Source organism: Sapajus apella, unplaced genomic scaffold, assembly GCF_009761245.1.
Source record: "Sapajus apella isolate SASKATOON/1434 unplaced genomic scaffold, GSC_monkey_1.0 scaffold13, whole genome shotgun sequence".
NCBI classification, from domain to species: domain Eukaryota; kingdom Metazoa; phylum Chordata; class Mammalia; order Primates; family Cebidae; genus Sapajus; species Sapajus apella.
This window is the reverse complement of record NW_022436953.1, coordinates 21,985,364-21,998,864: the sequence shown is the minus strand read 5'-3', so window position 1 is coordinate 21,998,864 and position 13,501 is coordinate 21,985,364. Positions and strand designations below refer to the sequence as shown.

The window sequence follows — 13,501 nt, the reverse complement described above, 5'->3', positions numbered from 1 at the left end:
AAGACTGTTAAAATTTACAGTCCTGTCATTTAAAGGGTTTTGAATAAGCGTTACATGAAATGTACTTTTTTACTCAGTAGAAAAAGCCAAGTGTTCTGACATTTGATTCAGTACAGAAAGTACTTTTTAATACTTATAACCTTTAAGACTTCAGGAGTTCTTGAACAAAAAATTCAATTTTATTTATTCTGTCTGCTATTAAATGTACTTTTTGATCAATGTTCATAGTTTTAACTTTTGGATAAAGTGATCTTTTGTGAAAAGAGAACTTTTTTTTTTTGAGATGGAGTCTCGCTCTGTTGCCATACTGGAGTGCAGTGGTGCGATCTTGGCTCACTGCAACCTCTACCTCCTGGGTACAAGCAAGTCTCCTGCCTCAGTCTCCTGAGTAGCTAGGACTACAAGCGCATGGCACCATGCCAGCTAATTTTTGTATTTTTAGTAGAGACAGGGTTTCACCGTGTTGGCTAGAATGGTCTCAATCTCTTGACCTTGTGATCTGCCCGCCTCAGCCTTCCAAAGTGCTGGGATTACAGGTGTGAACCACCGCGCCCAGCTGAGCATTATTTTAATACAACAGCTTTTAAGATTTTTTTGCACATAATACTTCTACATTTATTTCTTTGAATGCTGAAATATCACTTTTAGAGTTATTCGAAGCAGTTTAGAGAGAGATATTACATATGACTCTGTTCATTAGTTATAGTTAAAAGTTTGCCTATAACATGGAACCATTTTTTCCAAGTTCTTTAGTTAAAAAAGAATGCTTTAAAAAATGTTATTAGGCTGGGAGCGGTAGCCCATGGCTATAATCCCAGCACTTTGGGAGGCTGAACTGGGTGGATCACTTGAGGTCAGGAGTTCAAGACCAGCCTGGCCAACATGGTGAAACCCTGTCTCTACTAAAAATACAAAAACTAGTTGGGTGTGGTTGTGCACACCTGTAATTCCAGTTACTGGGAGGCTGAGACAAGGGAATCACTTGAACTGGGAAGGCGGAGGTTGCCGTGAGCCCAGATGACGCCATTGCACTCCAGCATGGGTGACAGAGTGAGACTCCATCTCAAAAACAAAGAAACAAAAATGTTGGATTTTTTTTTGAAGCATTAGACAAATGAGTAGTTAATTCAGAAAGGAGGTTATTTATTAGTTGCATATATATGCGTGTGTAATAACATTTTCAAAATACAATATTTTCTTTGATTTCATCACATCCTGGAAGTAGCACAGCTAGTACTTTTCCTATTTTGGATGTATGGACATTGAAATTTAGAGGGCAAAATGAATTTCTTAATGTCATACAGCCTTGTTAAGTAAGAATTTAGATTTAAACAATGCTAAGTTAGATTTAGAGTCAAAGTTTAGAATTAACGAGACTTCTTGCAAAACAATGCATTCTGTATCTATCTGTATGTTCCAGGCGCTATGGTCAGCATTGGAGATGCACAGATAAGACACGAATCTTATCCTCAGAGACTTGAAGGTAGTGGCAGAGACTACTCACTGAGGGAAGTAGTGCGGTGGTGCCCCACTGAAGGGTCATGTAATTCAGATAGTTTTGAAGGAATGGCTAGGAGAAGTTAGCCAGCAGAGTGGGTGCGAAGAGAGATGGTCAGGTAGAAAGAACAGTGAGGGAGGTCTTATGTCTTTTGGGAAGTTCTAGTATTTCCATTGTCAGTTCTATTGTGTGCTACCTGTGGCAACAATGCAGACTGTGCAGCCAGAGGTAAACACTTGTGCCCTACGCTGAGAAGTTTGTAAAAAGGTGCCAAAGTGGAATTTAAGTATATATAGAAGGTCTTGGATTGATCATAGAGTTGGAGTTCTTGGGTCTATTTATTGTGGAATTGTAGACAGGTGACTCTTTCTGAGCCCCCATCACCTCATCTGTAAAATACAAATGACATTCAATTTATAGGCAGTTAGAAGGACTAAGAAAAAGAAGTGGGCTGGGTGTGGTGGCTCACACCTGTATTCCCAGCCCTTTTTGAGGCTGAGGCAGAAGGGTTGCTTGAGCCCAGGAATTTAAGACCAGCCTGGGCAATATGGCAGGACCCCATCTCTACCAAAAACAAAAACAAAAAAACAAATTAGCCAGGCCTAGTGCTGCATACCTGTAGTCCCAGCTACTTAGGAGGCGGCTGAGGTAGGAGGATCAGTTGAGCCTGAGAGGCTGAGGCTGCCATGAGCTGTAATCATGGTACTGCACTCCAGCCTAGATGACGGCAAGACCTGTCTCAAAAATGTACCAAAAAAAAAAAAAAAAATTTAAGAAATGTAAATAAAAGCGCTTAGCATGCACCAAACCTGTAACTACTCAGTAACAGAAGGTGAATTAGAAGTAAAGACAATTCTTTACGCATATATAAGATTCTAAGTAGAACTGAAATATGAATCTAATTTGAAAACAGTATCAAAATATCTAAACATTTCTGAAACAGCTTAGTTGAAGTGGTCTTATAATTTCATGTTTAAAAATTTAAAATTTAGGAATCCTTCTGTGTGGCATTTCTTAATATCCATTTTTGAAAGCAAGACTTTATGTGTAAGATGTGGTTGATAGGCTGTGGGGCTGCCACAAGTTCTTGTGTAGAATCAGTTTTGTTTGCATTGTGTTTTGTACCACACTCATCCCCCAACACTGACCCAGAAATGAATTCTTAGTTGGAAGACCTGGATGTGTCATTTGCTAACAGTCTAATCTTAGACAAATTACTGGCTATTTAGGTCTTTCTTTAGTGTTAAAATGGGACCTAACTAATTTAGCTTTAGGTATAGAATAGAATGAAATCGTGCATGGGTGCACTTTTGTAAAACACAGTGTCTTCGGTTGGGCTGCCACAACAAAATACAGTTGACCCTTGAGCAACACGGGTTTGAACTGCGTAGGTCCACTTATCCACGGATTTTCTCCCATCCCTGACACAGCAAGACCAACCCTCTTCCCACCGTGGAGATGAGGATGAAAATCTTTATGACGATATACTTCCACTTAATGAATAGTAAATATATTTTTTCTTCTTGATGATCCTAATATTTTCTTTGCTCCAGCTTACTTTATTGTAAGAATACAGTATAAATGATACATGTAATATGTAGAATATGTGTTAATTGACTGTTAACGTTATCAGTGAGACTTCTGGTCAACAGTAGGCTATTGGTTGTTAAATTTGGGGGGAAGTGAAAATTTATACACAGATTTTTTGACTGTGTTTTGGGTGTTGACTCCCCTAACCCTCTGGTTTTTCAAGGGTCAACTGTAATATAGACTGCTTGGCTTAAACAAAGAAATTTGTTTATCACGGTTCTGGAGGTTATGAAGTCCAAGACAAAGGTACTTCCTATTCGGTTCCGGGTGAGGGCCCTTTTCTGGGTTTGTAAATGGCTGCCTTCTCACTGCAGTCCTCACGTGGCCTTTTTTTCTGAGCCATGTGGGAGGAACAAGAGCCTGAGCATTCTGATGTTTCTTCCTTTAAGGACACTAATCCTATAGCATCAGGGCTCTACCCTATGACTTCGTGTAGCCTTAATTACTTCCTTATTCCTAATATGATGTTACTAGGGGTTTAGGGCTTCAACATATGAATTTTGGAGGAACACAGTCTATATTCAGTCTATAACATATAAAAAAGTTGGAAGTATTCTCTTTTGATGGTTTTGATTTGGTATTTTGTAAAAGTGAGTTAATAGAGGCATGTATTTTACTATTCTACAGAGCTGTAGGTGTACATGGGTCATTTGCGTCAATGCTTTCTAACCTATATTTATAATTGATTAGCTACAGAAGTGGTTTACAACCAAGTTAGTATAGAAATTGGAATATGACTGTGCCTAAGGTAATTATAAATTTCATTAGCCATTCTAATAGTACATTAAGCCTATACCACTTACTTGAATATCTTCTCAACTGATTCCAGGTTCAAATATAGTTTGGTTTCTATATGGAATAACTATGTAATTCAGTAATAGTTCTTAAAAATCATGTTATTTATCTTTGAATACACCTTTTTCTTTGAGACAAAGTCTCACTCTTTTGCCCAGCCTGTAGTGCAGTGGTGTGATCTCGGCTCACAGAACCCTCTGCCTCCAGGTTCAAGTGATTCTCTTGTCTGAGCCTCCCAAGCGGCTGGGATTACAAGTGCCCATCACCACACCTGGCTAACTTTTATATTTTTAGTAGAGATGGAGTTTCACCATGTTGGCCATGCTGGTCTTGATCTGCTGACCTCATCAGATGTGAGCCACTGTGCCCAGCCTGAGTGCACCTTTTTATTCAGTAAGAGAGCAAACCTTTTAATTAACGTGTTAAGGTTACAGAGCTTTTGAAGATGGCTAAACCTCAGTTTTACATAGCAGATTTTGGAACAAAGGGAGAAGTCTTTTTTGTTGTTGCTGTTGTTGTTGTGAATCACAGTATGAGTTTTGAATTCCTTCTGTTTGTATTTCAGATTGTGGTGGAAGGTCTTTCCCTGGTTTCCCAGAATGATCACACTTCTGTTTTTTCTCACAGGCCAGCCCTCCAGATCTCTATATTGAAAGATTTAATATAGCTCTTGGACAATATATGGGAGCATTGCAGAGCATTGTGCCTCTTTTCATATATATGGTAAGTTAGAGCCCCTTCCTCCCCAAATACCTAGGTGTATTGGTCAGAGCACAAATAGATGCAAAGTTAAGCGTGTTGTTTTACTTTTACTACGTTTGTGTTAGAAATGGAAATTAAATTATTTCAGTCATGTTTGATAGTTGTTGACATAGAAGAATTTTAGTTATTTCTCCTTTTTCTCCTTTGAAATTCCATAAGTAACAATTGCTGAATAGACAAGTAGGCATTAAGATGAGTAGTCACCCACAGGAGTATTTTATTTCTGCTATGTGGAAGCCACTGCGTTTCATTCTAGAAAAATAAAGATATATAAGATTTCTTGTCCTCAGAAAGTAAAATGCTAATAAGCAAGTCATTCCATAAAAAAGTAGAACAGTAAAACATTGCTGCCATTCTGATGATTTGGAGAGCTATGCTATCAGTATAATCTGTAGATTGTGACTTTGTAGATCAGCTTCCTCCCTGTTTTAAATATATAGAGCCATAGAGTCTTAATGTTAGTGCTCCTGTTGAATGGAGGAGCCCTTAGGAACCATGATCCCAAGTTCCTCTTTATTAGACTAGTGAATGGGATGTTCAGGTTGATCCTACTTTCTGTGGCATGTAGGTTGCTGTATGTGGATAGCAATCTTAAAAAGGACTTATTCTTCATAAAATGCACTTAACAAAAACAAAACACAACTACCCCTAATTCTCATTTAGAAGGAACTTTCCAAAAGAGTACTTCATTGTTTTCATTTACACTTATTTCTTGGTTACTGACAACAATTTTAAAAGTTAATATGAGTTTTGTAGTCAATATAATTCCAGAAAAACTAGATTTTACTGAGAAAGAAATGTATAAAAAGGCTTTTCTTTGGTTTAAGTGCCAGAACTCCTTTATGAATCATGAAACTAAGGAAAAATATTATTGATGGCACTAGGAGTAAGTGTGTCTAGGTTAGTGGAATTAACTTTTTGAGAAGAATCCTTAAGCCTGGGAGGTAGCTACATCGTATCGTTTTGGTGAAATCCTATCATGGGCTACTCATCAGGAGTGTATGTTAGGTAGTAACTCTTGTTCTGATAGAGCAAACATTTTATTTCCATGCCTGCAGACTCCTTATTCTTGCTGTTTTAAAGTTTTCAGTGGAGACCAGATATGCAAATGGAGCTGAAGGACAGGGCTTACTTGTGGATAAAGGAGTTAAGGGTGGGTGAATAGGTTTCCTGATTTTCATGTCTGCTATTTTAATGGCATTTACCAGTTAAGCATATTGGCTAGGTGCATTCGTAAGAAAAACAAAAGTCTAATTTGTCATAGAGTCAAAAGGTAAATGACAAATTTATTTAAAAATATAGATTAAGTCAGGAAAGTGATTTATGCTTTTCTGCATTGCCATTGTTGCTTTCTAAAACTTTATGGTAGGATCTTGGGGTTTAAGAAGCCTGTGTCAATTAAGAATAAATGAACCTCTGCCGGGCGCGGTGGCTCAAGCCTGTAATCCCAGCACTTTGGGAGGCCGAGGCGGGTGGATCACAAGGTCAAGAGATCAAGACCATCCTGGTCAACATGGTGAAACCCCGTCTCTACTAAAAATACAAAAACATTAGCTGGGCATGGTGGTGCGTGCCTGTAATCCCAGCTACTCAGGAGGCTGAGGCAGGAGAATTGCCTGAACCCAGGAGGCGGAGGTTGCGGTGAGCCGAGATCGCGCCATTGCACTCCAGCCTGGGTAACAAGAGTGAAACTCCGTCTCAAAAAAAATAAATAAATAAATAAATAAATGAACCTCAAATTTACTTTTTCAGCTAGCAGAATTCAAATAAAGGATCTTAGATTGCAAAGTTTAACTATAGCTTTTCTTATAGATTAAGAGCTTGAATTTGCTTTGTAGTTACTTGTGAAAATTTGTTTTTATTGTCCGGAAGATAGAAATTCTTTGAACTTTGGTACTGCTTTGTTGGAAAAGTATATTATTTAAAGAAAATAGTTTGAAGTATTAACCTACTAGTGCCATAATAAGCCAAGTTTCCTTTGACAACACAGAAACAAATTTTTAAAAACATTTCTTATCAAAATTAGTGTCTTGTTAGAAGTCTATGTGAATATCAAGAAATTGTCATTACACTGGAAAATAAATTGTATCTAAGGTCTTGTTGAAATAAAGACATATTTTTGTTTACAAGTTTGGAATTTAATATTATTGTACCTGAGACAAAGTTGAAAAGATGTAGAATAATTTGAGTTTCTAAGTACTTCTGAAGTTTTCATACTGTTTCTTTTTAATGTTTCTAGTTGCTTATATAGAAAGGGTATATTAAAATGTTGTGCATTCAGATCTTAAATGTCAATAGGATAATATACCAGGAGAGAAAAGCACTATAAATGCAGAAAATTTTTTGGGGGAGTTAAATAGTTATATTATTTTTTGTTCTTGAATATAAACTACAGAGTCTCAAAGAGATGGCTAATTTATTTTAAAGACTTTAAAGTATACTGCCAGACCAACTTTTGCTTTAAATTTTGATTTAAAAATTTGAATTGTGAAAATAGCTTGAAATTTTTATTAAATTTTCATTAGATATTTATTTCCAAAGGGGAAAATATTTAGAAATGAAATGCACAAGACAGCTAACTGAATCTCTTCTGATAAAATTTATATAGGAAAAAAATAAGAAGAATGAACTTCAAACTTACTCTGAATTTCAGCTAGCAGAAATCACGTATGAGGCCTTTCTGAGGCAGAATTTTTCTTCTTGGTCACTTTTCAAGCCAGGGACCCCTGGCCAGCAATGCCCCACCTGGGCCTTGCTCAGCTACACTGGTGTATCTCAGCTAACCTGTGTTATAGTTTGTAGCCATGATCTTGCACTGTGCCCAAGAAGAATGAGAATGTGCTGAACCTTGGAGGGTGAGGAAGGTAGGGAAGAATTTTATTGAGCAGTGAAACAGCTTTCAGTGGAGAGAGGTTGCAGGAGTGGTGTGGCTGGGTAGGTCTGGGCCTTTTACGGCCTCAGAATGTGGAGTGCATGCTGATTGGTTTGTGAATATGTAAGAAAGGTTAAAGTGAAGACACCACTCAAAGGTGGGCTCAACAGTTTAGAAAACCCATTAGGAAAGGGTAAGTATATGTAAAATAGGTGAAGGGTGGGGATCAGTTAGAGAGTAGTGTGCCAAACAGGAAGACAAGTTCTCAGTCCCATCCAAGGATTTAACTTTTAGCTTGGCTTTCAGGCTTTAAACTGTCTTTGGCTTGGAGGCTGGGTTTCACCGGACACCCACCCCTAGGGTTTTGGCTGCCTCCTGTTGCTATCACTACCTGATATTAAAATGAATGAGAAGGCTCCGATAATTAATAATGTTTGTCATTGGTGTCAGGGATAGACAGATCAAAGTAACAGAGCCCAGAAATAAGCTGAAGTAAATGTAGAAGTTTAATAAGAAAGGTGACATTTCAGATCAATAAGGAAGGAGTAGATTATTCCACACCTAGTGTTAGGACAACTGGTAGTTATTTGGGAGTGGAGTGCGGGGGAGTCCAATTACTGCCTTCTCCTCTAAAAAAGTGTGTGTGTGTGTGTGTGTGTGTGTGTGTGTGTGTGTTGTGTGTGTGTGTTGATGGGATCTCACTATGTTATCCAGGCTGGTCTCTAACATCCATCCACCTTAGCCTCCCAAAGTGCTAGAATTGTAGGCATAAGCCTAAATAGGCATGAGCACCTAGGCACTACCTTATTCTTTGTAAAATATTTTAAATGGAATAAGTTTTAAAAATGAAATGTTAGCTAACTATTATAGGAGAAATCATGCATAGTCTCAGAGTGAAAAAAGGCCTTTCTCAATGAGACCCAAATCTAGAAGTTATGAAAGAAAATATTAGACTATGACAATACAAAATTTTAGAAACCTTTGTGTAGCAAAATATCATAAGCCAAAAGTAAGTGGGAAAAAAGACAGAAGTTTGCTTTCCTTGATAATCAGCTTTCATGAATTGGAAAAAGATAAAGAACCTTATTTTTCTGTTGAAAAATGGACAAAGCATATCAACAGACAGGAAAAAATTATGAACATGAAAATATACCCAATATCATAATTTAAGAAATAAAAATAAAATATTTTAGTGAAACTGGAAAGGTTTAATCAATATTCAGTTTTGGTGAATCTGTAGAGAAACAAGCTCCTCACTCTTTTGGTAGAAATGTAAATTGTAAAGCCTCTTTGGCATTATTGTTAAGAGTTTAAAATGCAAAAATCTGACTCAAGAATTGTACGTCTAGGATTTTATTATACAAATAAACTCATAAATACATACATTTATATATATGAATTATGCAGGTTTAAAAATAGCAGAACATTGAGGAACGTTTGTATTCTGATCAGTAGGGGACTATTTAAAAAATTTATGGAAGACAGAAAAATATGCAATTAAAAGTAACACAACTCGGCTTTTTTAGAGAAGAATTTTCCAGGATACATTATTAGATGAAAAAGCAAGGTAATGCAGTGTTTAATATTTTCTCACTAGTTTTAGGAGGAAAAAAGCACATCCATGTATATGCAAGGAACATCTTAGAACATACCGAAGTTTTCCCAGTATAGAATGGGACCTTTTGGGAATGGGCTAGAGGGTCTGTATTAAGAAACTTTTTATTGCATACTCTTTTGCATGCTTTCTGTTTTTTAACCATGTGCATCTTATTTTTGTATATTTTTTAAAGAGACAGAAAAAAGCTTGTGTTAAGAATTAAGTGGCTGGGCGTAGTGGCTCATATCTGTGATCCCAGCTACTCAGGAAGGTGAAGTGGGAGGCCAGGCGTTTGAGACCTGCCTAGGCAATATAGTGAGACCCTATCTCTAAAAAAAATTTTTTTTTAATCAAATTCAGAGAGAGCAACTTGTTAGCATTCCTCTATGTGTTTTCTAGTCTTCTGCATCGAGTTAACACTTAAATATGAAAACATTCTCTTTTGACTTGCCAGTAATTCTAGTCAGGATTTCAGCTGCAAGAAACAGAAAACATGATTCAAAATGATTTAAGTAAATAAGGAAAAGTATTGTCTCTTGTAAGAAAACTCCAGAAATAAGGCTGTGTCCAGGGTTGGTTGAATCTGTGGTTCAACAGCGTTACTAAGGACTTGGTTTTTGGTCTCTTTGCTGTCCATAACATCTGTTTCATCCTGTTCCCCTTATGGTTATAAGATGACTGCAAGAGATTTTTTTCCTCATGCCAAGGTTTCTCTAAGTCTGCTTGGGCTGTCCTGAGTGTCTACCTCTGAACCAAAAGTGGTCCCCAGGGAGTGCCAGAAGCTGAAAGACTTAGACTAATCAGTGAAATTGAGTGTGTGCTGGGGAGTCAGCCAGTGCATGTCCACAGCCTTTCAATCCAGATCATTGGGGTGGGGTACTTTTCATTAGTGTTTCTCCATGTTGTCTTTAGATGACGTGTTTTTAAAGGATGTTGCACACAGTGTGGTTCTACAGTGTTTATATTTCCCTATCTAGTTAATGTTGGATGTCTCCTAGTGTTCTTTTGGAGATGTATGGTTCAAAACAATTTTTTTTGTTGTTTTCAACCCCATGCCAGAAAGGCAAGTAACTAATAACTGCAGGGCTTTTATTGTTGGATGTTGAGTTTTTCTGTTTTAATTGCTGCCTTTATACATTGTTTTCTAAAATAATATTTAGTGCTCCAGTTTATTAGACTAATCATTTCCCCAATTAATACACAAAAAAGATTTTATTTTGTTTTTCAGAATAAGTTTTACATCGAAACCAAGCTTAACAGAGACTTAAAAGATGACCTTATAAAGCTGTTTACGGAACATGTTGCAGAAAAGCACATTTACAGCCTAATGCGTAAGTAATTCAGCTTACAGGGGTGAGATAAGACTAACAATGATCTTTCCTTTTTCTTTTTTTTGGTCTGAGAGTATTGTCATATGAGCCCCAATGTTAACATCTTCTGAACCAGATAGCAGGAAGTGTTGAAGCCCACCCGAGACACTGCAGAATTAAAAATGGGACTTGAAGGTCACCCGGTAAACAGCTTTACCAGGTCATTGGACAGTGCCATTGTGTCTGCCCTGATAACTTGTTGCCACGACCACCCCCTTTTTTTTCCTGACAGTGGGGAAAGTTCACTTCTAACTTTACTACCAGTGACTCTAGAAGGAGTACCGTGTTATTTCTTTAAAATGGTAGTACAGAATCCTCTCTGATTTTTACTCTTTAGTGCAGAAATCCTTCTCTAGTCTGGTTCTGTCATGTATTCTCCATTTTAGGCAAACTTCGCCTCTTGTACCCTGAGTTTTCTCTCCTGTGAATTAGGATTTGTAAAATATTTAATGTGGCTGTATAGATTATTAAGAACATTAAGCTCAGTTAGTTTCTTCTCTCTCCATTCTTGAGTCCTCTTTGCAGTAGGTGGCATCTCATCCTACCTTTCCTGAAAGAATATACTTCTCCAGGTGGAGTTAGGAAGTCCCTGTAACCTAATGTCTCAGCAGCCTTTTAGCTCATATCTTTTGCAGCATATCATTTGTTTGAATGTGGTTTATATTTGGGTTGGCAGTATGTATTTTTGCTTTCCTGTTAGTCATAATTAGTGTCTACGACAATGAACTTTTACCAGAATTTACAGAAGAATCGTTCTAAGCTTGACCATAAACTTTTTTTTCATTTTTGATGTCAAATTAAGTGAAGGAATTATCGAGCATGGGGCTAGTTTAGAAAGACAGGTGTTTTTTTTTTTTTTCAAAGAATAGTGTAGTTGAAGATAATATACATTTCATTATTATGTTCCCAAGAGATTCCAGAATCAGAAAAGAGGCCTAGAATCTTGGGAATACAACAGCTTTTTTTTTTTTTTTTTTTTTTTTTTAAAGGCTGGTAGATGTTTGTAAACATCTTTAAACATTGTCTCATTAGGTATTCCAGGTATTATAAGCACTTAAGTATTTCCTGATACTGACATTATTTTTTTGCTTGCATGACAAAATAGAGCATTTTGAAATCTTGTTAAAGTTCTATAGAGAAGTGCTACCATTTGGTAGAAAAAACCTGTCTACTTTGTAAATATGTTTTTATATTTGCCAGTAATTTGGAAACTAATTTTATTAGATATATGCAAAGAGAATGTAGTAGTCCAGATCTGGTGAGAGAAAACATAATAATATTGTCTGGTTTTCAATAAAAATTACACTTAAAGGTGGATATACCTTTTTTATTTCCAAGTGAACAGAAAAGGCCCTTAAGCTTTTGTAAACTGGACAGAACTGAGTTTATCAGATATTTATTGAGCAATTATCAGGCATTGGGATACAAAAAGTGATGACTGGCCTCATTGGTTTGAGCTTCAGAACAAGGGACAATGTTTAACAGTATTATGTGGATCATCATCAAAAGGTTTAAACACACGCACTGCTTATATGTGGTAGAACCTATGCTTTACAAATATTTAACCCTATAGGATAGGGTTAAATAAGTTTTATAGATGGAGAAACGGAGACAAAGAGAGATTAAAATTTCAACCAGAATAGCACAGCTATTAATGTCTTGTTTCTACTTACACAGTTTTATGTCATCCCTTTACTGCAGCAAAACAAATAATTATGTTCAATTTCTGTAATTTTCTACAATCTGACCAGTAATTCCTTCCTGTGGCTTCAGATAGATCTGGAAAGCTGGTGTTCCATTTATTGGTGTATAACAAATTACTCAGAAACATAGTGGCTTCAAATAGTAATAGTCTTTTATTTTGCTCTGTAGCTTGGGAGGACTTGGTGGGGTAGTTTATCACTGCTCTGCTCAGCATTGGCTGATGTGACTCAGCTGGCGGCTGGGGCTTTCAGTGTGACTCGTTCACGTGGCTGGCAAGTTGGTGCTAGCTTTTGGTCCCTCTGTGTTTCCTTCATGAGTGAGTATCTCAAGATACAGGAAATGGAAACTGCTGGTTTCTTAGGTCCTGGGCTCAGAAACTGGCACAGTGCAACTTTTGCTGTATTCTGCTAGGTGAGCGATTACAGATCCCAAATTCCAGGAGAGAGGAATGTGTCCCACCTCTTGAGAGGAGGCACGTCAGAAGAATTTAGGAGCCATGTCTTAAAACCAGTACAAAAATGTAAAATGAATACTGTCTCTGTTAATAGAGAATCCGTTCTTGAGTGCCCTATATTATTCGTTATTAGTATGTTTCATGATGAAGACAGTGACTTCTTACTGGAGATGAAGCTAGTTTTCTGTTGGCTCCATGGTATAATCATTTTTATACATATTTGCTTATAAAATAGCTTCTGTTTTTTGGCTGGTAGTAAAATTATTTTCCTTTGAAATTATTTGAATTAAACTCTGAAAGCTATAGAACTACTAGGATCTATTGTTAAGGTATTTACATATTGTGTTGGTGATTCTGATCAAATGTAACAATAAATGTGTAGTATAGGGTAAATTAATGGTAAAAATTTCCTGGGAAAAGATAGTGTGTTGATTTTTGCAGTGGAAGATTTATAGTTCAGTTTGCATAATGTTTTAAATAATTACGATTTAGTTAATTTTCTTAGGCAATTCTGCCTTTTAGTTAAAAGCATTGTAGTTTGAGATTTTTTGAAGCCAAGCATATTTTCAGTTTTGATTTTAAGAATTGCTTTTCGGCCGGGCACGGTGGCTCATGCCTGTAATCCCAGCACTTTGGCAGGCTGAGGCAGGTGGATCACGAGGTCAAGAGATCGAGACCATTCTAGCTGACATGGTGAAACCCTGTCTCTACTAAAAATAAAAAATTAGCTGGGCTTGGTGGCATGTGCCTGTAGTCTCAACTACTCAGGAGGCTGAGGCAGGAGAATTGCAGTGAGCTAAGATCATACTACTGCACTCCAGCCTGGGCGACAGAGTGAGACTCCGTCTTAAAAACAAAA

At 37.1% G+C, this 13,501-nt stretch overlaps 1 protein-coding gene across 2 annotated transcripts in view; it reads left to right on the top strand.

The window, feature by feature from the left end:
• CACUL1 (CDK2 associated cullin domain 1) overlaps positions 1 to 13,501 on the top strand; it is a 64,482-nt gene that overhangs the window by 36,744 nt on the left and 14,237 nt on the right. The window contains exons 4-5 of one of the 2 annotated variants that reach the window (XM_032281788.1): positions 4,511 to 4,606; positions 10,343 to 10,445. In XM_032281788.1, the coding sequence (XP_032137679.1) occupies positions 4,511 to 4,606; positions 10,343 to 10,445 (199 nt within the window). The remainder of the gene's footprint in view (positions 1 to 4,510; positions 4,607 to 10,342; positions 10,446 to 13,501) is intronic. The other variant, XM_032281789.1, reaches the window with a different exon arrangement.